This window comes from Mastomys coucha, unplaced genomic scaffold, assembly GCF_008632895.1.
Source record: "Mastomys coucha isolate ucsf_1 unplaced genomic scaffold, UCSF_Mcou_1 pScaffold22, whole genome shotgun sequence".
Taxonomy (NCBI): Eukaryota; Metazoa; Chordata; class Mammalia; order Rodentia; family Muridae; genus Mastomys; species Mastomys coucha.
In genome coordinates this window covers 92988101-93014329 of record NW_022196905.1, presented here as the reverse complement: position 1 = coordinate 93014329, position 26229 = coordinate 92988101, and the positions used below count along the sequence as shown (strand labels likewise).

Sequence of the window (26229 nt, the reverse complement as noted above, 5' to 3'; positions counted from 1 at the left end):
GTTTGAGGACATCCTTTAATAATAAGTTTTAGATGTTTGCTCAGCTGGGCTCTTGCCCATCAGTCATAAGCAGTCCTGATTTTCTTTTTTGGCTTTTTGGCTTTTATTCTGCAGTCATCATCTAAGTTTCGATGGGAAGCCAATCTTTGCACCTCACTTTCCTTATCCTGGGGTTGATGAGGAGGCTCCCTGGGATCCCCAAAGTTCCACAGAGACATCCTTTGTGAACACCAAGACAGAAAAGGGACTCTGTCAGCCAGTCACAGGGGAGCATCCCAGGAAGGAAGTCCTCAGCCGGTCAGCTGGTTCTGGCAGCAACTCTGGCACCCCTGCTGTCTTGTGATAAAGCCATGCAGGCTTCCTGGGAGGAGAGCTGGGGTGGCTCCAGAAGCTTGGGTAGAACCAGCCTTCAAGGCGGAACAGTCAGTAATTTGCCAGTTTGGGTCCTTTAGCTGGAATTCATCACAGACGAAATCACTACAAAGCAAAATAGCAACTTTCTATGTGTCTTGATTTTTTTTTTATGTGTATGTACACTTTGCCTGCATGTATGTATGTTCACCACATGTGTGCCTGGTGCCTGAGGAGGTCAGAGAAGGGTCGGATACCCTGGAATTGAGTTACACACACTTATGAGCCACTAGGTGGGTCCTGGAATTTGAACCCAGTGGTTCTGCAAGAGCACCAAGTGCTCCTAACTGCTGAGGCATCTCTCCAACCTTTTCTGGTTTGTTTGTTTGGTTGGTTTTTTGGTTGTGTGTTTGTTTGGTTGGTTGGTTTTTTGGTTGTGTGTTTGTTTGGTTGGTTGGTTTTTTGGTTGTGTGTTTGTTTGTTTGGTTGGTTTTTTGGTTGTGTGTTTGTTTGTTTGGTTGGTTTTTTGGTTGTGTGTTTGTTTGTTTGGTTGGTTGTTTTATGAAACCTACTACATTTTATTATGGGACAAAACATACCTCCAATTTAAACATGATCAAGTCTCCAGGTTAAAAATGTTGAACTTTGGGGCTGGAGAGATGGCTCAGCAGTTAAGAGCACTGACTGCTCTTCCATAGGTCCTGAGTTCAATTCCCAGCAACCACATGGTGGCTCACAACCATCTGTAATGAGATCTGATGCCCTCTTCTGGGGTGTCTGAAGACACCAACTGTGTACTCACATACATAAAATAAATAAATCTTTTTTTAAAAAATGCTGAACTCCATCCGGTAGGATTGTTAGATGACCGTGATTTAGTATAAACCCTCAGTCCTGCCCTTGTGTGAACCCTTACAACTCCAGCTTCTTGCTCCTCCAGTGTCTTCTACTGTAGTTGTACCTGATTTCGTACCCAGTTTTCATCTGAATCCATTGAGGAACAGGACAGTTTTACTTTTGTTTCTTAGCCAGGAATCTCAATTCTGAAAGTCTTGTGAAATGTCACAGAAAGAAGCTGGTCGGGGGTTCTGTTTTGTTTTTAAGACAGGGTCTTGCTACATAGTCACAGCTGGCCTCAAACTCCTGCCACGCTGAGATGATGAGTGTGTGCCCCAACAGCCAGCTACATATTAAAAATGAACTTTCATTTTTGAGCTGAACTCTGACCTCCACATCCAATTCAGTCCAAGTTGCTGAGGTGGATTAGCAAACCATTTGGAATCGTGTCCAATACTCCAAGTTAGGGAATACCCAATGTTTCTTAAGTTATCGCCCTTTGGTTGTTCTCTTGGTAGTCAATAGTTATCCAACAAATGCAGTCTGTATAGCAGAATATATATTTCTCTGATCTTGTATATAATAACCAGAAATGTTATCACCTGCCTTAGTAGCCTACTAACAGTTGACTAGATATCCAGGTTGGGTTTCAACCTTGTCGTTGTGACAACAGAGTCCCTGAGTTCTCTTGTCTGCTTGCAGATATTTGCAAGTCTGCGCCAGTCTCTGCTGACATGCTGAGGAAACTCCAGGTGGAATGGCCCTTCCAGGAGCTGTTGCTGCTCCGAGAGCAATACCAAAAGGCGTTCAAGAACAGCACCTACTCAAGTAAGAGCTGCAGGCGCCCATAGGTATTCTAGCCACAGGTGTGCTTGGAGGGGCTGCACTTGGATACAACAACTGCCAGGGCAATGCATGAAGCTCCACAGTATTTAAATGCTATCGAGAATTAATGAGTCTGGGGGGGCATGGCTCAGTTGGCAAGGTGCCACGTAGACAAGCATGAGAGAATCTCCAGCATTTGCATTAAAAACTGAGTGTGTTTCTATATGAGTTACTCCAATACTGAGACAGGTGGGTCTTTTGGCACACTTAAGAGCAGTTAAGATGGCTTAGCGGTCAAGAGCACTAGCTGCTCTTCCAAGAGAACTGGGGTGACTCCCAGCAACCCGTGACTCCAGTTCCGGAGTCTGGCATCCTTTTGTGCCCTGTGCGCCAGAAGCCCATGTGGTACACAGACACACATCCAGACAAAAAGCCTATATACACAAAATAAGTAATTTTCTAAAAATTATTTGCTGATATTTGAATAATGAATAGGAGTAATCTTTTTTTTAAAAACCAAAGTGGGTGAAAAACATGTGCCAATGTCAACCTCTGACCTCCATAAGTGTGCATACACATACACCTGCACTCATGAACACACATGTGAACATACATGTACATGCACAGAGTTGATGAGATAGGCTGGCATGAAGCTCCATGGTAGAGCATACTCCGAGCACACCTGAGGCTCTGGCTTCAATAACCAGCATCAGGAAAAGAAGAATCCGTTGAAGACCCCACCCCAGCCCAAAGCTTGTACGACTTCCCTTGACTTCTGACTTTGGTGCCCCGCCACAGAGTAGGATTCAGAAACCAACTTCTTACTAAGTTTTTTATTCCCATGGACATTCTCAATGAAAAAAAAGAGGCAAAGCTAAAATCCAGAAACGAGAGAAAGCACTCAACTTTTGTCTGCCTATGTCTGGGTCACCTCATCCAGAATGACGCTCCCAGCTCCATCCATTTACCCACACATTTCATAATTTCTTCTTTTTTCTTTCTCCATTTTCCAAGACATGGTTACTCTGTGTAGCCCTGGCTATCCTGTAACTCATTCTGTAGACCAGCCTGGCCTCAAACTCAGAGATCCAACTGCCTCTGCCTCCCAAGTGCTGGGATTAAAGACGTGCGGCACCACTGCCCAGCTCATGATTTCATTTTTAACAGCTGAATGATTTTCCATTGAAGGTAGCACATGTTTATTATATTCTGCAGCTGACTGACATCTGGACTCTTTCTATTTCCTGGCTGATGCAAGTAGAGCATCCATGAATGGGGCTGAGCTGAATATCTACAGTAGGATATAGAGTTCTTTGAATAGAAGCCCGAGAGCAGTATAGTTGGATCACGTACTACTTCAAGATTTTATTTTGGAGCACCTCCCTACTCCTTTCCATGGCTGCTGTGCCAGATTGCATTGTCATCAGCAGTCAATAAGTATATGTCCCCTTTCCTCATATCCCCATCAGTGTTTGTCTGTCTGTTTGTTTTGCTGAGCCATTCAGCATAGGATGGCATTATCCTACAAGGCTCTAAAGCAAATGAAAACAGCGTTCTTCATTAACTATGAAATGTTCTCATCTGAAAGTTGATGTCAGATGATACTGCTTGGGTTGTGCTGAGATGACAGGTGTGGGTACCATGATCTGATTCCTTTTGTTCATTTGTTCATGTTCTTTGAGACGAGGTCTCTCTATGTAGTCCTGTCCTGGCCCTGACTAGGTTGAATAGGCTAGTGATCCTCCTGCCTCTTCTGCCCAAGTGCTGAGATTAAAGACGTGTTCCACCACACCCACAACCTTTAATGTTCTTGTCGAAACTTTTTTGAGGTATCACAAGCCGCATCCAAAGAAGATGGTGAACTTAATTGATAAATGTGTGTACGCTGGCTGCTCCACCCACTTATTGTTTCCTGCCTTTCTGTTCCCCTAGACACAAACATATTGTGGTTTGGCTAAGTCGTAGTTCACAGTGACCTCCGATTACTCAAGTGGAAAAAAATAAGAGTCAGCCGTCTCTCATTCTAAGTCCAAAGCTGTGCTAAACAGTGAGCTTGTCAAAAGCTGAGGCGGATAGATCCCTCGGCCTCTTCCACCAAATAATTAGCCACGCTCTGACTGCAAGGGGAAAGTTGCTTAAGGAAACTGAAAGTTCTACTCCAGTGAGCATGTGGTTGACCGGAAAACAAGACGGCTTTATCCACAATGAGGGAGTGTCAGGGATCAGGACAGAACCAGCCACCGCAGCCCTGCTAAGAGCCTAATGCAGAGCAAGCCCTAGCTCCCCTCAGTTCCGCGAAGGGGAGAGAAGGGTGCTGCAGAAGAGGTTAAAGAGGCTCAGAGGGTACCTCAGGGCCGAGCATGCTGTAGCTGCAGTCAGTTACCAAAAGGTCTGGTGAAGATGACTGGTGTAGGGAGCTGTGCTAACATCACTGAGGGCAAAGCAGCCTTAGCCTAGAAGATGTTGTCTAGGACTTCCATGGCTGGAAAGAAGTCCAGGCTGGCTTCAAACCCTCAGAGGGTGGCTGGCTTTCTTCAGGTTATAGACTACTCAATGAGCAGTGGCATCAACTTAAAGTCCTCCACTGTATTATTCAAGTCCACCATTGAGACCTACTGCTGATGAAGGGGGCGGGGAAGATTGCTTTCAAAGGCTTACTGCACACCAGGACCCCCAGAGCTCTTCTGGAGACATCCAGGAGGCTAATGCAGTCCTTGTGCCTGCTACCACAGCACCAGGCTACGGACTACTGCTGCCATTTATGATTTCATAGAAGCATATCGAAACACCAGTTGATGTAAGAGTTTGAAAGAAATTCACTCCGGCACTCCAGGAAGATTTGGGAGGATTCAAGCCGTCAGTGGAGGAAGTAACTGCAGACTGAAACTGTGAAATAGAAAGATGGCCTGCTTTCACTTTCAAAATAAAATTTGTCACAGCTGAGGAGTTACTGCTTAGAGATGATCGAAGACAAAATGGGATCAGTTCCTAGGGGAGATGCTGTGAGCACGGGAGAAGCCGCAGGGTCAAACTTAGACTGTTCCATAAACAGAGCTGACAAAACAGAGTAGGATCTGAGTGTCTGGCTAGCTTAGCAGAAGTGTTCTCTCTAGGTAAGAAGCTGTCAAGCTGCGTCACGTGGTATAGAGATCACCAGCTGATAAGACAAACTTCATTCCTGTCTTAAGAAATTGCTGTAATGTCTCAACTTTCAATAATCACTAGGCCATCAGTTAACAGCTGCCCAAATCAAGACTCTCTGCCCCCAGCCAAATGTTACAAAATGTTAAAAGGAGACGCACACAATGATTAGCATTTTAAAGCAGTAAAAGGGTTGGGCTTTTTTTTTTTTTTTTGGACCGGGTTTCTCTGTGTAGCCCTGGCTGTCCTGGAACTCACTCTTTAGACTAGGCTGGCCTTGAACTCAGAAATTCGCCTGCCTCTGCCTTCCAAGTGCTGGGATTAAAGGCATGCATCACCACTGCTCGGCGGGTTGGTTTTCTTTTTAATATCTATTTTTTATTTTGTTTTATTCTTAGAGACAAGGTTTCTCTGTGTAGCCCTGGCTATTTTGGAACTCTCTCTATAGACCAGGTTGGCCTCGAACTCATAGATTTGCCTGCCTCTGCCTTCCAAGTGCCGGGGTTAAAGGTGTGCACTACCACTACCTGGAAAATCTATTTATTTTGTGTGCATTGGTATTTTGCCTGTATGTATGTCTGTGTGAGGGTGTCTGATACACTGGAAGTGGAGTTACAGATGGTTGTGAGCTGCCATGTAGGTGCTGGGATTTGAACCCTGGTCCTCTAGAAGAACAGTCACTGCTCTTAACCACTGAGACATCTCTTCAGTTCCCAATCCTTTTAAATTAAGGTATATACATGTTAGACATAATACTATTTCATTTAAGATAGACTATGGTATCATATAAATAGAACTTTCAGTCATACTCGGAAACCAAAAAATTGTATGACAGACTTCACTATGATTTCCTGTTTTATTGCAGTGGTCTGAAACCACAAATCTCCTAGCCATGTTTATTAAGTACATAGACTAATTCACCTATCTTTGTAAGATTTGCTACATACCATCTAGATTTCAGTATATTAGACCAATGTTTATTATATGCTATATATCCTTATATGTAAAAAGTACATAAAAGTGTGATATATAAGAAACCAAAAATGAGCCAGGCTTGAATGGCTCACACCTTTGATCCCAGCACTTGAGAAATAGGCAGATTTCTGAATTCCAGGCCCGCCTGATCTACAGAGCAAGTTCCAACTTAGTCAGGGCTATACAGAGAAACCTTGTCTTGAAAAAAAAAAAAGAAAGAAAGAAAAGAAAAAATAAGGAGAAACCAAAAATGAATTATGTGCTGATGAGCAATATAATTCCCTAAACTCTGGCATTATTTATTTATATATTTATGCACTACCCAAAATGGTATTTTGCGTGCATGTGTCTGAGCACAATGTGCATGCAGTGCCTATAGAGGCCAGAAGAGGGCATCTGATGCCCTAAAACCTGAATCACAGACAGATAAGAGCTGCTTTTCTGGGAGTTGGTACTAAAGCCTGGGTCCTCTGGAAGAGCAGCCAGTGTTCTTAACTGCTAAGCCATCTACTGTCTGGTACGGTTCAGTCACTGTATTGGTGATGCTAAAATGTACAAAAATAAATAAATAAAAGAGGCATCCTAGAAAATATGGGTAAATTTTCCAATGCCAGTCCTGTTGGACCTGCTTAGGACTCTCAGCCTTCCTAAAGCTGTGACTCTTTAACACAGTTCCTCATGCTCTGGCGGCCCCCAACTATAAAATTATTTTTGTTGCTACTTTATAACTAATCTTGCTACTGTTATGAATCATAATGTCAATATCTGTGTTTTCTGATGGTCTTAGGTGACCCCTATGAAAGGGTCAGTGGATCTCAAGGGGTTCCCAACCAAGTAAAGGACAAAAAACATTTGAGAGCCTGTCTGGGCAGAAGGAAGGAGGGAGCCACCTTGTTATGCTGATCAGATTTGATGAGCTAGCCTCGGCTTCCTTTCCTCTACCTTTTTTCCCCTCTGCCTCTGTCCCCCTCGTGTGCAGCCATATGCTGAATGTCTTTATGTTAATTTACATTGTAACTAAAAGGAAAGATTGGTGTCACCTGGTTTACATTCATCCCAAACATCTCTCTGCTTTCCCTGTGTGTGTGTGTGTGTGTGTGTGTGTGTGTGTGTATCTTGTGTAGAGGGCAGAGGACAACTTGTAGAAATTGGTTATCACCTTCCACAATATGGATTCTATGGAGCCAAACCTAGGTTGTCAGGGTTGGTGGCAAGTACCTTAACTTACTGTGCCATATCGCTGGCCCTTTATTTTTATTTTTAAGCATATATTTGAACTCAGGAGTATGGTATGTTTGTCTTAGGAGATATTAGTGTTTACCATGTTATCAGGAGATGTATTGTTAAACATGAAAACTGTGAGGAGAAAGACCAAATCCATGATTGTCTAATTAAAGTAAGCTTTCTTTAATACTGACCAAGATGGTGGACACTGGCCAGGTCCATACCCAGAATTCCCAGAGAATGGCAATGAATTAGGTTACACAAGGCTAAGTATGTCCTGTCTTCATCCAATGAGGCATGAGAAGGGGGCACGACCATATATCCTGATGTACTTCATGACTATGTATCTTCCACCAACGTGTGACCAAGCACAGTTTGTGCAGCTGGAACAACCAACCTTGTTTACTGAAGTAGAAACGTGCGGCTTGTTATTGCACGTGAACAACAGCCTCCAGCATAGGCATAAATTATTTGCAACCTACTTTTCATAAGGGTTCAACCTCTTCTCTAGCCCACCACCTGGCAGACGTAGTGGAAGGGCAAAGTTATTAGGATACGGGGGAAGTGGACCAGTTCAGCGATGGTTCTTTGGGAAAGAGCTCCATCTTCTTTGGCAGCAGTTCAGTCTCATAGCAAACACCAAATATGACTCAGCAGCTGCACACCAGTCCTCTAGGCAGGCAGACACCAGACATGAACCAGGAGCTACAGGCCAGTCCTTTCAGCAGACTAATAACAGTCACAAACCAGCAACTGTAGTTTAATCTCGAAGAAACCCCCAGGCTGACCAACCAGAGTGAGGAGAGGCCACAGAAGCAGTTGTTGGGCGAGTTTCTCTCAATGGCAGCATTATCACAAGTTGAGCTCAACAATGCTATGTAAGGTGAACCAATACATGCCTCTCATTAACGAAGAATAGCAAGGTGGAGCAAACTAAACCAAGGCTCTGTGCTTGTCTCCCACTGTCTGTAGGTCGTCTTTATATTCTCTCATCACGGGTTCATCCACGTGTTTGCTATATCAAAAAATCCTTTCACCTGTGTCTGCTTCAGGAAAACAGTCTTTCCCGTGCCTGCCCCAGTAAACCATCCTTTGACATGACTGACTTTCCAAAGAAACTAGAAGTTTCCACTTCACCCCAGCATTCCAGGACATTATCTGTCCTTGGGCAAGTGGGGCAGGCATTTTTTTAATGGATCTCTTAAACATAGTAATTTAAAATTAAAACATAACTTTAGCATCTACAGTATTGCATATATAAACTTCCAGTACATTTGGAAGAACTTAAAGAAGCAGAGGAAGAGAGAAGCGTGAGCAGAATATATTCTGCAAAGCAGGCATGCCAGGCTTTTTGGAAACGAGGACGACTAGGCAGCCATGGTGCCTTACACCTGTATTTATTTATCTATCTATCTATTTGTTTGTTTGTTTGTTTGTTTTTCCAAAAAGTTTTCATGTGCTTGTTTTGTCATTGTTGTTTGAGATAGGGTTTCACTTTGTAGTCCAGGCTAGCCCCAAACTCTTGATTCTTCTGCCTTAGGCTTCCAAGTACTAGGACTCTGGTTTATGCCACTAAGCATGGTTCCCAGCCTTGCTCTTAGGAGTAGATGTGTCTGGTCCTCGTTTGGGACTGTACATCCATAGCTGCGCCCTTGAGGGTAAACCCATTGCTCTTGTTCTCACGTGTAATTGGCAGAGGTGAATTCATGACTCTGGTCAACGATCCATGATCCACTTTCTGCATGACATTTGCAATATGCAAGTGACCATGGGCATGACTGCAGCAGCGGAGCTACAGTTTGCAGTAGGCTCTGTCGCTAAGTGTAGATCACTGCACTTGATCTTTGGGTCTATATGTATTACTAATGACTCCTGAGGAGCCAACCCAAACCTAGTGTGGAGGGAGACAAACAGGTGTGCTGTGTGGAAGTTTGGGGTGAGCTCAAGGCTCAAAGTCTCAAATGGAGGCTTTAAGGCTCGGTGGAATGCTAGGTGGCTGCACTCCAAGTTTCTCAAATCCCAGTGCACATCGCTCCTTGCTGACTGACCACAGTGCTGTGGAAGTGGGTGACACAGAAAATATCTCGACACCTAAATGTTGTAGTAAAGTTATTCTGGGAGTTTTTACCCCATTTAGACCATATATTTCTCAAATCAAAGACACAAAAGCCTGTATATTTACAATAAGCCTTAAAGCACTAGATCTGGGCAGATATCAGCACTCTATGCTTCTTCTGCTTCTGCTTCTGCTGCTGCTTCTTCTTCTTCTTCTTCTTCTTCTTCTTCTTCTTCTTCTTCTTCTTCTTCTCCTCCTCCTCCTCCTCCTCCTCCTCCTCCTCCTCCTCCTCCTTCTTCTTCTTCTTCTTCTTTTTTTTGTCTACTTCCCTGTCAATAACCCGAGTATATCACTTGCCACGTTCCACCTGGGCTGCTCCTACTCCAATAGACCAACCCTCATGGCCATGTGCTCAGGGTCCACCTACCCCATGGTGACTTCTTCCTTCATCCTCTTTGCTCCCCCTGATCTCTGCCCAGGACCCCAAAGCCCCGGAACCTTTGTTCTGCCCCCTCTCCTGCCCAGCCCGGGCTGTAGACATCTTTATTAACCAATCATGGATAACTTGGAGGGCAGGTTTACACAACAAAAGCTGGTACATGTGAGGATCTGCTCATCTTGGAGCAACCAGATCTTAGGGTCCAGTATAAGATTTGAATACAAAGCATCACCAGACCAACCTTACCCCTGAGGCTACCCAGCAGCCTTTGCCAGCAGCGTTGAGTCTGAGTCTGCACTGCTATGGTTACAAAGGTGATTCAGGCAAAGACTTAGAGGCCAAAGAAAGCAAAGCCACTTTTTTTTCTTCCTTTTTTTTTTTTTTAAAATGATTTTGTGTGTCTTTTTCTGAAAGATATGATTATGGAGACATAAACGAAGTAATGACCATCTATTATAGACCAGGAAGAATTAGAAAGTAAGATAGAGAGATCTACACAAAAATAAGTAGACTAAAGACAGGTGCACTTAAGAAATAAGAGTCTACACTTACAGGACAAGGGAAAGGAATAATTCTAGAGACAATGGAAGAGGACTATCCTATGTGAGCTCTTAGCATGTTCTCTGAGCACTCCGAGTGTCAGATGTCCTAACATGTTCACAGAAATGTCATTTATTATCTAAGGATCACATGGACTTATAATCAGGAAATATTAGAGAAGTTTATATTGAAGTGACAACCTCTCTGTAAAGTAGGAGGCAGAGCCATTTGTCCTGATGGAATTAGCAACCATGTGGAAACAGCGAGACCAGTGAGAGAATACTTCCTAGAAAATGAAAAATAACCAAAGTGTTCCACCTCTACTTTACAGGAAAAGTTAAGTTACAGTGTTTTCATTTTAGGCACAGCTCAACAACCTTGAACAAACTCATTCACTTAGCTTGTACAAAAGGTCCAAGGAATGTCTCATAAGGCTCTTAGTATTTTTTAAAAGAGACAGGAACAGATTTCAAACTGCCGTGACTTTCATCTATCCTCTGATGTTTAAACAGTGAAGGCATTTCTAAGAGACAAGTGTAACTATGTAACTAAGTGTCTCCTGGTATGTTATAAGTAGTTTACCAGGATAAAACTGTATGTTAGAAGTCTTTATCAAATCAGCTCTTCAAATATTTCAGGACCAATCTGGATAATAATCCCCTAATGAAGTGGGGGCAGAGATAGTTTGGCATTTCATTTCAGTGCTTTCTGTAGCAAAGCCACTTTTAAGAAGAAAGTCTTGACATTTACCAGATAGAGAGATAGGGTGTGTGTGTGTGTGTGTGTGTGTGTGTGTGTGTGTGTGTAAATTTCTGCTAAGTAAGTGATTTGAGAATTTATGTGAAAATCATAGAGATGTATTATACCTATGATACCAATTCAAAGACCACATTTAAAATTGTATTGTTGAGGATGCAGAGATGCCTCCATGGCTGCTCTTGCAGAGGGCCTGGGCTTAATCCCCAGCATCACACAGCAGCTCACAACCATCCCTGCAGTACCAGGGAATCTGACACCCTTTTCTGGCCTCTGAAGGCATTACATGCACATGGTGGTGCACAGACATGCATGCAGGCATGTATGGGTGGTTATCCATACACAAAATAAAAATGAAAGGGTAGAAACTTAAAATTGTATTGTTGACACTCTCAAAACCTAACTGTAGAAAGCTACAGTTGCCAACTCTTAGGAGCTGGAGGCAATAGGATTAGAAGTGTAGGGCCCTCTTAGGCCCGGACAGTGAGTTTGAGGCCTGAAGAGAGTCCTCGGCATCCTATGTGTTAGCCAGATATTCTACCATGTGAGCTACAACGCGAGTCCAGGCCTTTCTTTGATCGCTTGTCCAGTTGTGCATTGCTTAGGCATAAAGACAGTCATTTATTAGGACTAGAGTTCCTTTAACTAAATAATATAAAGAAAACTCATAAAGAGCAAGGCCGGAGGCAGTCTTCACTGTAGTGCCAATGTAACTAAACGCCACCTTTTGTCTTTCAGGAAGCTCAGTGGACATGCTCTACAATTTTGCCAACTGCTCGAGGTTAGACCTGATCTTTGGTCTAAATGCATTACAACGAACCCCAGACTTGCGGTGGAACAGCTCCAATGCCCAGCTTCTCCTCGACTACTGCTCTTCCAAGGGTTATAACATCTCCTGGGAACTGGGCAATGGTAAATCTCTGGGGACATTTCACTCATAAATACATTCCCTTGATGATATTCTTCTGTTTCTATATTCCATCAGTCTCCACCTCATTTTTTGAGGCAGAGTCTTTTCCTGAACTTAAAACTCAGTGACTAGCTTGATTATTTTTGGCCACTGAGTCCTGCGACCCCTGTCTCTGCCTCCCATCCATGGCTGGATTATAAGCATACTACTGTGCCAAGCATTTCATGTAGGTCCTAGGAATATGAACTCAGGCCTTCTTGCTTTCTACAGCAAGCACTTTAACTGAGACATTGCCCTACCCTAAATGCTGGTGGTGTTGGTTACGTCTGGTGTCTTTCTTTCTTTCTTTTTCTTTCTTCCTTCCTTTCTTTTTCAAATGTGTGTTATTATTTTTATTATTTATTATTATTATTATTTATCACATATTTGATGGGGAAGGTCACATGCCACAACACACACATGAATAAATCAGAGGACAGTTTTTCCAGCTCCACATGTTTCTTAGTCAGGGTTTCTATTCCTGCACAAACATCATGGTCATGAAGCAAGTTGGGGAGGAAAGGGTTTATTCAGCTTACTTCCACATTGCTGTACATCACCAAAGGAAGTCAGGACTGGAACTCAAGCAGGTCAGGAAGCAGGAGCTGATGCAGAGGCCATGGAGGGATGTTCCTTACTGGCTTGCTTCTCCTGGCTTGCTCAGCCTGCTCTCTTATAGAACCTAAGACTTCCAGCCCAGGGATGGCACCACCCACAACGGGCCCTCCCCCCTTGATCACTAATTGAGAAAATGCCCCACAGCTGTGTCTCATGGAGGCACTTCCCCAACTGAAGCTCCCTTCTCTGTGATAACTCCAGCCTGTGTCAAGTTGACATACAAAACCAGCCAGTACAACATGTAAAATGGAAATGCTTCACCAGCCAGGCCATCTCATTAGTACATCTTCATGTTGTTTTGAGATAAGAAAACCCACAGGAGCCATCTGCTCCTGGCTTCCTCCAAGATTCCCATAAGCCTTGCAGTCTTTTAAACCTCTGTGCTTAGCAACCTGGACTTGGCGAAACCCTGAGATTGGCAGTTTTGTCTTATTCTTCCTTGCATTTGTTTCTCCGTCAGGCAATCTCCACATGGTGGTTTGAATGACAAATGTCCCTATAGGCTGTGGTGTGCGCAGACTGGGTCCTCTACTGCAAGAACAGTTCAGGGAGGGAGTGCAGCCTTGCTAGAGGAAGTATGTCGTTGAGAGCCGGCTTTGAGGGTTTATAGCTTCACCCCACGTTCATATTCATTCTCTCTCTCTCTCTCTCTCTCTCTCTCTCTCTCTCTCTCCCTTCCTCTCTCTCAGCTTCCTGGGTTGGCCACTATAAAGCATACCCTTGAAAACAATAAGCAATAGAAATTATTTCTTCCCGGCTATAGAAATGACTCATGGGTTAAGAGCATTGACTGTTCTTCCAGAGGTCATGAGTTCAAATCCCAGCAACCACATGGTGGCTCACAACTACCTGTAATGGGATCCGATGCCCTCTTCTGGTGTGTCTGAAGACAGACAGCTACAGTGTACTCACATACAGAAAATAAATTAATTAATTAAAAAATAAAAGAAATTATTATTTTTTATTTTTGGTTTTCAAGACAGGGTTTCTCTCTGTAGCTCTGGCTGTCCTGGAACTCATTTTGTAGACCAGGCTGGCCTTGAACTCAGAAATCCACCTGCCTCTGCCTCCCATGTGCTGGGATTAAAGGTGTGTGCCACCACTGCCTGGCAATAAAAGAAATTATTTATCCCACAAGTTGCTTTCAGTTATTACAACAGAAAGTAGCTAGTATACTCACAACCACATCCCAGCTTCCATTAGATGCTCAAGCTGATTAGAAGTTTCCAGCAAAGATTATAAAGAGTTTTGAGCCACCGGGTGGGTCCAGGCATATGGAAGAGCAGACTGTGCTCTTCACCACTGTGCTACCTCTCTAGTCCCAAGGAACTTATAAGTTCCAACTAACATGTTAATGATTAGTCAGACTTATTAAAAAATATTTGTAGAAGAATTTTCCATACATCAATTGATAAAGCTAAATGTAAAGTGCAAAATAAAATGCCACCATTTGATGATTGCATGCTGTTTGGACAGACACTGTTCTATACATAATAGTCTTCTCCCTGCCTATTCTTTTTCATTCTTGTTTTCCACGAGCTCTCTCGGTCTCTCTCTCTCTGTCTCTCTGTCTCTCTGTCTCTCTGTCTCTCTCTCTCTCTCTCTCTCTCTCTCTCTGTTTACATGCTTGTATGCTTATGCTCATATGCATGAGCATGCAAAGGCCAGAGAACGCCCTAAAGTGTCATTCCTTGGGTGTCTTCTACCTTTTTGTGTGTGAGCAAGCCTTGGAACTCACTCACCTTGGAACTCACCTTGTAGACGAGGCTAGCCAGAGAGCAAGCCACGAGGTCCTCTTGTCTCTGCCTCTCCAGTGCTGGGTTTACAAATGTGCCACTGTGTATGGCTTTTTTACATGGAGTCTGGGGATCAATTTGGGTCCCCCTACTTGCGAGGCTGTTGTTTACGTCCATGCTATGTCCCTAACCCTAAGTTTTCTATTGTTCTTTGTAAGGGAATAAATAAAAATTGGGCTACTAAATCCTGACATCACCTACTTTCCAAATGCCCGTTGATTTAGCATCTCCATTATTAACCTGAATTTGTTTACTCCACCCTCACGCCATGATTCAAATGTTTGTTTCCAAGCTTTCGTCTTTAATAACTTTCCTTGACATTTGATTCTAGGTTTTGTAGTTTGAAAAATGTCTGTTGCTGTATGCTTGTGATGAAAGAGTGTTCAGAGCTGAGTGTGAAACTTGCTTTCTTTCAGAGCCCAACAGTTTCTGGAAGAAAGCTCACATTCTCGTCGATGGGCTGCAGTTAGGAGAAGACTTTGTGGAGCTGCGTAAACTTCTACAAAGGTCAGCTTTCCAAAACGCAAAACTCTATGGTCCTGACATTGGTCAACCTCGAGGGAAGACAGTTAAACTGCTGAGAAGGTAGGAACCGGTGATGTACAACTCCTCCTTCTCCTCTTGCTCCTTCTCCCTCCTCCTTCTTTTCTTCTTCCACTTCCTCCTTCTCTCTCTCCTTCTGTTTTCTTGGTTTGTCAAGATAGGATTTCTCTGTGTAGCCCCAGCTGTCCTGGAACTATAACTATAGACCAGGGTGGCTTAGAACTCAGTGATTCACCTGCCTCAGCCTTCTGGATTCTGGGATTAAAGGTATATGCCACCACCACCTGAAGCCTTCTTAATTTTTTTTTAAAGCTTAAAAAAAAAATGTATACTTAAAATTAGCCCGCTGAACTGAGTTAGATGGTCCCAGTTTTGTTGACAACAGCCAAAGCATTGTATGAAAAAGTAGTCGAGCATGTTCCTTCTGTCAGGCCCGAGTAGGGGATTGCCATGGGCCATCTCGATATCCTAGAGTCTCCTTTCACCCTGCTTGATCTGACTCTTATTAGGCTTGACATAAACAATGAGCTGGATCCTGTCGATGGTTCCATCTTCTCCGTGACTGATTCAGAGATCAGGGGAACTAGATGAGGGCAGAGGGGTCAAGTTTGTTCCTCCAGGGGATGCTATAGCTGAGGTATTGGGATTGCCTCTGGAGCTGCAGGGTCTTGGGCTGTGAAGGGGGTGATGTGCAGCTCTTCTTTCAGCGGTCTTGGTTTTCAGTGGCCTAGGTTTTCAGTGGCCCGGGTTTTCAGTGGCCTAGGTTTTCAGTGGCCTAGGTTTTCAGCGGCCTTGACTTTGGCTTCAGGTCTGAGAGGAACAGGGGTTTCCTTCTTAGCTTTTGCTGCTCTCTTTGCAAGAGAGCAGAACCACTTTTCTTCCAGTGGAGAGCCCCAGTAGTCCACACGTTAGTAAACAGTCTGCTGCTTGGTTATATGGTTTACCAAAAGAGGAAACATTGGCTTAAAATTCCAAGGAGTCTGGAACAAATGTCAAGCAGGATTGGGATGTCTGTGTTGCCTGAGACTCACGGCATCATCAGCCACCCCCAGGGAATAAAGCTCTTCTGAAGCACACGTTTGTTTGAGGGTAAGTGACCTCACCACGGAACGTTTCTTCTAGTTTCCTGAAGGCTGGAGGAGGAGTGATCGACGCTCTTACATGGCATCAGTAAGTACTCACATTACAATACCCTGTTATTAACGTCAGTTGTGTAATGCCCCCCCCCATGCTGCAGTGATGTAACTATAGTTACATTACAAACAGCAGCTAATAGGCTGGAACGCCAGCTCAGCAAGCAGTTAAGAGCACCATTTGCTGTTCATACAGAGGACCTGGGACTGGTTCCCGCTCACAACCATCTGTAACTCCATTCCCAAGAGATCCAATGCCCTTTTCTGGCCTCCAAGGGCACTATACACACAGTGCATATAACTCACACAGGCACACATTTACACACAAAAATTGAAATTAAGTTGGATGTGGTGGTGTACATTTTTAATCTTAGCACTCAGGAGATATCTGTGAGTTCAAGTCTAGCCTGGACTACATATTGAGTTCCAGGCCAACCAAGGCTACAAGTTGAGACTTTGTCTCTAAATAAATAAATATGATTTTTTTTTTTAAAGTAGAGATGTGGGGCTGGTGAGATGGCTCAGCGGGTAAGAGTACTGACTGCTCTTCCTAAGGTTGTGAGTTCAAATCCTAGCAACCACATGGTGGCTCACAACCACTTGTAATGAAATCTGATACCCTCTTCTATGTACTCATTTATAATAATAAGTAAATCTTTTTTTTAAAAAAAAGTAAAGATGTTTTTCTGATGTTGGTTTGGTTTTTGTTTTGATTTTTTGAGACATAGTCTGTGCAGCCCCCCTTTTCTTTTTTTTTCAAATATTCATTTATTCCCCCTTTTCTTTTTTTTTTCAAATATTTATTTATTTTATGTTAATACACTGTCACTATCTTCAGACACACCAGAAGAGGGCACAGGATCCTATTATAGATGGTTGTGAGCCACCATATAGTTGCTAGGAATTGAACTCAAGACCTTTGGAAGAGCAGTCAGTTCTTTTAACTGCTGAGCCATCTCTCCAGCCCCTTCTTTTTGGTTTTTTGAGACAGGGTTTCTGTGTGCAGCCCTGGCTGGCCTGGAGCTCACTCTATAGTTCAGACTAGGCTAGCCTCAGACTCAGAGGTCCACTGCCTCTGCCTCCCGAGTGCTGAGATTAAAGGTGTGTGCCACCATCTCCTGACAAAAGAATAAGAATTCTTAATGCTGAAAAGGTAATTCCAGTTGTATTTATTGTTATTTTTGCCTGGCTGCTGATTGACTTTTAAAAGTTCAAGTAATAAACAGGCAGTATCTTGAATATCATTATGCAAAAATCTTAATATTAATGAAACAAAAATGTAATGTTGTTTTAAATAATGTGGTAGTTCTATCAAAGATTGAGGTCCGTGGCCAACTGAGCCATGAGCTACAAAAGCAGGTAAGACCAGTCGCTTGCCAAAAAGTGAGTGGCCCTGAGCAGCTGCCTTCTGCCTGTCTCTTCTTAAGGTCAAGAGCTGATACATAGCTATTTGGAGAAAGTAGTCCCTTTCCCGTGTTAGTTCCTCTCTGGGAGAAAAGGATAATATGAGAAAGAATGTGAAGAAGAGCAAGGTTCACAGATGACTTGGCAGCAAGGAGTCACCTGTCATTTTTTTTCTGAACAATTTAGCTACTACTTGAATGGGCGTGCTGCCACCAAAGAAGATTTTCTGAGCGCTGAAGTGCTGGACACTTTTATTCTATCTGTGCAAAAAATTCTGAAGGTAATAGTCTTTCTGAATTTTTCATGCCACACCAGTCTCTATGATATGGTCTAAGGATGTCTATGGATATATGTGTTGACATATTTCTTCCTAATTTTAAAAAGCAAGCACTATGTCTTATTCCTTGGTTCCCTCCTAACGCATTAGATCTTATTTAGTTGTGATGATTAGAAATTGAAATACTTCTAATGGCCTTTCAGTAGGGTTAACTATAGACCATATTTATTCATCTTCCTTCTGTACCTTAGTAGGCCCATTAAAGAGAATGGTGAAGACCTGAGCGATCACCGATGTACTTGTAACTAATAGGACAGATGAGCCTGCGGATGCAATGCTCTGTGCCCTGCTCATGCTCGACACTGAAGTGGCTGACCTGTTTGCAATGGCCTTGTTCCTCAGGTCACTAAGGAGATCACACCTGGCAAGAAGGTCTGGTTGGGGGAGACGAGCTCTGCCTACGGTGGCGGGGCGCCCTCACTGTCCAACACCTTCGCGGCTGGCTTTATGTGAGTGAGACTGTGTGGCCTTCGGGCTCACATTCCAACTCTTTCGCATCCACCAATGGCGGCCAAAACCCGCATCAAGTACAGTTTCTGAGGGAGAGCCCTAAAACTGTGCGCCAAGGACTTAGAAAAAAAAAAAAAGGTGATTTTCCAGGCTGCAGAGATGGCTCAGTGGTTAGGAACACTGGCTGCATGTATAGGCCTGGGATTCAAGTGCTGCACCCATGTGGTAACTAGAGTCTTAGGAGATGCCATACCCTCTTACAGTCTCCACGGCACCAGGTGTGCACCGCGTGCGTGCACAGTCATACATGCAGGCAAGAACACTCATACACTTTTATCAAAGGTTTGCTAAGCCTTGTTGGACATCTTTAGTTGGTGTTCCCAGCCAACCATTGCAAACAAGTATAAGGTTTTGGTTTTTTTAAATCAAGTTTAGCTGAGCATGACAGCACGTATTTGTAATGCTAGCTACTTAGGAAGCTGGGGCAGGAGGATTACATATTCAAGATCTGATTGGACCACTGAGTGAGTTCAAGGCCAGGCTGGACAACTAAGGGGTCTTATATCAAAATAAAAACATAAAATGAGGCCTGAAGATATAAGTCAGTGATAGAGAATTTGCTAGAGTGTTCACGGGCCCTAAGCTCAAGCCTTCGGTGTTCGTGAGGGCCCAGGGAACTGAGAAAAAGACAGAGTTTGCTGTTGGCTGAAGATGTGGGGGAGATGATCCTCAGCGGTTTGGTCATGGTTCTGTGTGGCTGATGTTTGATGTCACTGTAGATGGCTGTCCTTCCCTCGTCTCTTCCGTCCCCCCAACCCCCGAGACTGCTGGATAAGGAGCTGTCTGCCGGGTGGGAGTTTAATTCTGCTCTGTAGAAGTTGTCTTGCTCTTGAGAAAACTTCTCTAGCCTATGAGCATCACTCTAGGCAGAGCACATCATCATGTGGGAGGGCGTGTGCATCCACAATCTCATTTAAATGACTTATTTTCAATTAATGTGATCCTTCCAGTTTCCTGTCACTTCCTCCCAGGTACAAGAGCAGATTTTCATGTAATTAGAATGGAATGGCTTTGTTTTCCAATCTAAAGAGAACTCGTGTCACTTTGTCCCAGGTGGCTGGATAAATTGGGCCTGTCAGCCCAGATGGGCATAGAAGTCGTGATGAGGCAGGTGTTCTTTGGAGCAGGCAACTACCACTTAGTGGATGAAAACTTCGAGCCCTTACCTGTAAGTGGCCTTACTCTCCTGGGCCTGTGAGTAGAGGGAAGTCCGGCTCTGTACTAACTTCCTGGGGATGGTCAGTGCCCACAGGAAAGAGCCATGTGTGGCTGGGAGGACCCTTTCAGAATGTCTGTCTTTCTGTCTCTTTCTTTCTGTCTCTCTTTCTTTCTTTCTTTTTTTCTTTCTTTCTTTCTTTCTCTCTCTCTCTCCCTCTCTTCCTTTCTTTGTGACTCAAGAATATAAATTAAGAATCAGGAATTATTTTGAAAATATTGTCCAATAAAACAAACAAACAAACAAAAAAACCAAAACAATAAAAAGAAAAAAATCTGGGTGGTAGTAATCCCAGCCCTTAGGAGGCAGAGGCAGGGGGATGTCTGTGAGTTCAAGGCCAACCAAGTGTACAGAGTGAGTTCCAGGACAGCCAGAGTTACACCTGTCTTGAAAAAACGAAACCAAAAACAACAAAATTTTTTTAAAAAAATCTTCTTGGACTATGGTGTGCATTTTATTTAAAATTTTGAATGAATGCTTTGCAGTTTTAGCAAGTCAAAGCTAGAATCACTATTCCAGGACTGGAGGATGACTCAGTAGGGGAGATGCTTATTTCACTTTGAGTTTTGTTTTGTTTTGTTTTGTTTTGTTTTGTTTTGTTGAGACCAGAACTCTATTTTATAGCTCAGGCTGTCCTGGAACTCACTATGTACCTCAGGCTAGCCATGGTCTCACAGAGACCTCCCCACCTCTGCCTCTTAAGAGCTGGGGTTAAGGGCTCGCACTACCACACTTGGCCACTTTATTGCACTTTGAATCTGTACAGACTCTGAAAAGCCTGGTGCAGCAGCAGCATCTGTGATCCCAGAGCTCGTATGAGGAGATGGGACATGGACTCAGAAGTCTCCAAAGTTCTAAGGCCAGATATTCTGGTGTATCCAGCAACAAGTAGAGAGACCAACAAGAAAGGTTGTCCATACTGGCTTCCATACAAGAAAGGTTGTTCATACTGGCTTCCATACAAGCTATGGCAAACAACATGTGCCTGCCCTCACATACATACATACTGAAATACAGAGAGGGAGAGAAAGAGAGACAGAGAGAGAGATGGAGAGAGGGAGAGAGAGAGAGAAAGGAAGAGAGGGAGAGGGAGAGAAAGAGGGAGAGAGGGGGAGGGAAAGAAGGAGAGAGAGAGAGAGAGAGGGAGAGAGAGAGAGAAAAAGAGGGAGAGGGAGAGAGAGAGACAGAGAGACGGAGAGAGGGAGGGAGGAAGGGAGGGAAGAAGGGGGAAGGAGAGGGGGAGTAGGAGTGGGAAATGCTATCCTAGTTACTAGCAAAGATTCAGAACTTTTATGATATCCAGGTGTGGTGGCTCCTGTCAATAATCCCACTTGAGAGGCTGAGGCAGGAGAATCACTGTGAGTTCAAGGCCATCCAGGTTATGCAGTATGTTACAAGCCAGCCTGGGCAACAGAGTAACCTCATATCTCAACGACAACAAATTATGTTATTAAGTCATAAAGATTGTCTAACTTTACAATAGGCCAGGATTATGTATTTGTTTTAAAAACACCATCCTAATAATTAACTATTTTATTCATAATCTTCACGATTTGAACCAGGTATGGTGGTACATGCCTTTAATACCAGCTGGCAACAGACAGCCTGGTCTATGTAGTGAGTTCCAATCCAGTAGAGAGCTACATAGTGAAACCTTGTCTCAAAAAATATTTTTATATGTGTATGTATATATTATAATCTTCAAGATATTATGAATAAAATTTTATTTTTCCTATCTCATACTATATTTGATGCTAAATGAGGAAATTTAGCCTTTTATCCAAAGTTCTACCTTGTGTATGTAAGAGTTCTGTGAGCGTGTTATTAGTGTGATTGCGTGTGTGTGTGTGTGTGTGTGTGTGTGTGTGTGTGTGTGTGCGTCTAAAATGTAAGGAATGATAACCCATTGCCCTAAGAAGCATGATGTTGACCTTCTTACTCTAAGTCAATGGAAGCCCAAGTGTAGGTGCACACCTGTTGCCCAGTGGAAGGAGAAAAATCTGATATTCAGGGCCAGCCTCAGCTACATAATGAGTTTGAAGCCAGCACAAGTTACGTGATCCTTTCTTTCAAAAACAGAAAATAAATAAGCAAACATATAAAATGACTTTGAAGATTTGTTTTCTAAGGATATTTTAATGGTTCAGGTTTTATTTATTTATTTATTTATTTTATATATGTGAGTACACTGTTGCTCTCTTCATGCACACCAGAAGAGGGCATTGAATCTCACTACAGATGGTTGTTAGCCACCATGTGGTTGCTGGGAATTGAACTCAGGTCCTCTGGAAGAACAGTCAGTGCTTTTGACCATTTAGCCATCTCTCTAACCCTTAATGGTACAACTTTTAAAAATGTTTTAAAATTTTATTTTATATGTCAGGGTGTTTTGCCTGCATTTACGTGTGTGCCCAACTTTCATACACAGTGATCTCAGAGGCCAGGAGAAGGCACTACTTCCCCCAAAACTGGAGTTACAAAGAGTTCTGAGCCACTGTGTAGGTTCTAGGATCTGAACCCTAGTCCTTCTGGAAGAGCAGCCAATGCTCTTAACTGCTGAGTTGTCTCCCCAGCCCTTCTCAGAATGATTCTTTTCTTTTCTTTTTTTCTTTTTCTTTTTGGCTTTTCGAGACAATGTTTCTCTGTGTAGCCCCGGCTGTTCTGGAACTCACTCTGTAGACCAGGCTGGCCTTGAACTCAAAAATCCACCTGCCTCTGCTTCCCAAGTGCTGGGAATAAAGGCGTGCGCCACCACTGCTCAGCCAGCAGAATGATTCTTAAGAGAATGATTTGAATATATTTAGCCAATATTGCATTTCCTTGTTGAAAATAGTATGATAGTTGATTTATTCTGGTCAGAATTTATCCCATTTATTGTGGTCATAAAAAAAATCCCTGGGATAATTGTCAAACTGGTATATAATATCTGTGTAGTTGACACTGGCTTGTTCAGACACAAACAAAAAACTAACCAGAGATATGTTTTCGGTTCCTTTCCCCAATGAACTAGGATTACTGGCTCTCTCTTCTGTTCAAGAAACTGGTAGGTCCCAAGGTGTTAATGTCAAGAGTGAAAAGCCCAGACAGAAGCAAACTCCGAGTGTATGTCCACTGCACCAACATCTATCAGTAAGTATGGAGCATCCTTCTCCCAACAGCAGTCTGGATCGGGGAGGCACGGAACTTCCCCGTCCAGAACTCCGGTTGCCCCTCGCTCTGTGGATGGATGGGACCCGTGTCATTTTTTCTTTATCCCTTCCTGTTTGTCTTCATGATAGCAAGATCTAAATTCAAAAAATTGCTAGCAGGGCTGGAGAGATGGCTCCATGGGGAACGTGCTTCTTGGAAGCATGTGGACCTGCGTTAATATCCAGCATCTGTGTAGAAAAAGCTGGATGTGGCCTTGTAAGCCTGTAATCACAGCACATTTGCATATGTGTGCACATGCGCACACACAGACACACAGACACACACACACACACACACACAATTGCTTAAATGGGGGCTGAAGAGATGGCTCAGCAGTTAAGAGCAACCGCTGAGGACCCAGGTTCAGTACCCACACAAGCAACTTATACTGTAACTCTCCTTTTTAGGGCATTGAACACTCTGGCTTGAGCATGTACCAGGCACACACACAGTGTACCTATATACAGGCAGAACACTCATACACATAAATACGTTTTTAAAAATTTAAAAAAAAAAAAAAAACAAGCCAGGCAGTGGTGACACACAACTTTAATCCCAGCATTTGGGAAGCAGAGGCAGGCAGATCCTTAATTTTCAACAGTCTGGTGTTCTGAGCTAATTCCAAGTATATAGTTATACGGCCTGGCTATGGGCTTCCAGACAAGGGTTCTGTCTCTGGAGGTGATGCTATAGATAGCAGTACTTTTCTTGTTTCCAGAGTAGGGCCACAAGGCTGGTCTAACACCATCCTCGGAAAGGAGGCTGGCCGGACTGGTTTGTGTCAACTTGACACAGGCTGCAGTTATCACAGGAAACTTCCGTTGGGGAAATGCCTCCATGAGATCCAGCTGTGGGGCATCTTTTCAATTAGTGATCAAGGGGGTAGGGCCCATTGTGGGTGGTGCCATCCCTGGGCTGGAAGTCTTGGGTTCTATAAGAAAGCAGGCTGAGCAAGCCAGGAAAGCAAGCCAGTAAGGAACATCTCTCCATGGCCTCTGCATCAGCTCCTGCTTCCTGACCTGCTTGAGTTCCAGTCCTGACTTCTTTTGGTGATGTACAGCAATGTGGAAGTATAAGCTGAATAAACCCTTTCCTCCCCAAATTGCTTCTTGGTCATGATGTTTGTGCAGGAATAGAAACCCTGACTAAGACAGATGCTCATAGGTCCCACCCCCTTTGTGAATACAGGCACTCAGTGTGTCTGATCGCATGCATGTTCAAGTGCTTCATCAAATATATCAGACAAATATGTGACTGAATTAACCTGTTTGCATTTAGCCCAAGATATCAGGAAGGTGATCTAACTCTGTATGTCCTGAACCTCCATAATGTCACCAAGCACTTGAAGTTACCATCTCCGTTGTTCAGCAAACCAGTGGATAAGTACCTTCTGAAGCCTTCTGGGCCTGATGGACTGCTTTCCAAGTGAGTAAAGTTTCCTGTTGACTGCAAACTTTATGTAAGTTTATTGGCATTTATTACAATGGAGACACTTTTTTTTGTTTTTTTATGGAGGGGAAGAAAGGGTAAGCGTTGCATTTTAACATTTTTTTATTTCAGAAATTCCTTATGTGAATACTTATTTATATAAATCTAACTCCAATGTAGAAGGATACAAACTAATAGTCATCCTAGAAGAAAATCTGTAATTCCAAATATCTTCACATATCAAGATCCATTCAGTATATTGGTTTTTTTAATATTTTTTTTATTTTTTATTTTTTTATTTTTTTATTTTTTGGTTTTTCAAGACAGGGTTTCTCTGTATAGCCCTGGCTGTCCTGGAACTCACTTTGTAGACCAGGCTGGCCTCGAACTCAGAAATCTGCCTGCCTCTGCCTCCCAAGTACTGGGATTAAAGGTGTGCGCCACCACCGCCCGGCTGGTTTTAGCTTTTTAAAGTGTGTTTTATGATAGTTACTTATAACAATAAAAATGAGTATTATAAAAGTTGTTTTATATAAAACAACAATCAATTTAACAGTCTTATGTAGATGCTTATCTACAGCAATACTGAAAATACATATGTCTTTCTCAATATAAATTTTAAACAACTCCAAACATATTAACTGTATATTTTAAAATAATACATCACTACTAGTATTTTTTAAATTAATATAAATATATAAAGTCTTTTTGTTTGTTTGTTCGTATGTTTTGTATTTAGTAGAGATTAAAATCTTGGCTCTTGCTGTGGTACAAGCCCAAAATAAGACAAATTTTTAAACATTGAATTTCATTGTAATAAGGCTGTACTTCAATGACCTTCACATCACCAAAGGATTTTACCTCCATCGTAGCTAAGCTGAGAGTTGACAGTTCTGCTGCACCAAGGAATGAATTGTAGGCACAATTTTTGGATACAGACTTCCTGCTATAGTCAAAGCTATTTGACTTGAGTGAGTGTCTTTATTCTCAGCCCACAGAGAACAGGTTACATTCATTTAAGAAATAGTGTGTGTATTAAGATAGTCTATCCATAAAGTCATTCACCAACTGTTTCAATGAACAATGATTCTGCTTGGAGGGAGGCACAGACATTAGGTGTGGGTAAGAATCTAGTTCATTGGCTGTAATAATTTGGAAAAGCATTCATCTCAGAGAAAGAGTAACTAATAAAGTCCTCTTCTTCAAACTTGGTACAAGAGCTACAAATGTCAAGCAAAGCATTCAGTCTCACTCTTTCCTACAAGCCACCTCCCAAGTTAATTGTCTATGTAAATACTTTTGAAATATATAAGCTGTTCTGAAAACCATAGTATAGTGTAAAAACATGAAATAAACAATACTACTAACAGAGAGGCTGAGATAGGAGAAGCAAGATTTCAAGACCCTTATGTTGTACATAGCAAGACAGTCGCAAACAAGCTGAAAGTGTATATAGATTCTACAATATTGGACCTATTTCTCCAATTACCAAATTAGAGAGACCACTGAATCAATCAACAAATTTCTAATTCCTCATATTATTGGATTTCAATCGATTAGTATATGTTGGTAATATTAATTTTCATATTAAGATATTAAGAAAAGATAATTGTTACTTCCTATTGTTTTTGTTGTAAGAGGTGGAATTAGGTTTGTGTGGATTTGTTGAAAGATTACTTTCTTGCTTCTTCTAGGGTGTAGTTTTGCTCCTTATGTTGATGTTTTCCATCTATTATCCTTTGTAGGGATGGATTTGTGGAAAGATATGGTGTAAATTTTGTTTTGTCATGGAATATCTTGTTTTCTCCATCTATGGTAATTGAGAGTTTTGCTGGGTATACTAGCCTGGGCTGGCATTTGTGTTCTTGTAGGGTCTGTATGACATTTTTCCAGAATCTTCTAGCTTTCAGTCTCTGGTGAGAAGTCTGTTGTAATTCTGATAGGCCTGCCTTTATATGTTAC

General features: G+C 42.7%; 1 protein-coding gene across 1 annotated transcript in view; it reads left to right on the top strand.

Annotated features, from left to right (window-relative positions):
• Positions 1-26229, top strand: part of Hpse (heparanase) — a 40229-nt gene that overhangs the window by 9308 nt on the left and 4692 nt on the right. Inside the window, exons 3-11 of the mRNA XM_031336984.1 lie at positions 1891-2016; positions 11883-12056; positions 14924-15092; positions 16173-16220; positions 17774-17867; positions 18267-18373; positions 19488-19602; positions 22661-22779; positions 24118-24264. Of these exons, the coding sequence (XP_031192844.1) occupies positions 1891-2016; positions 11883-12056; positions 14924-15092; positions 16173-16220; positions 17774-17867; positions 18267-18373; positions 19488-19602; positions 22661-22779; positions 24118-24264 (1099 nt within the window). The remainder of the gene's footprint in view (positions 1-1890; positions 2017-11882; positions 12057-14923; positions 15093-16172; positions 16221-17773; positions 17868-18266; positions 18374-19487; positions 19603-22660; positions 22780-24117; positions 24265-26229) is intronic.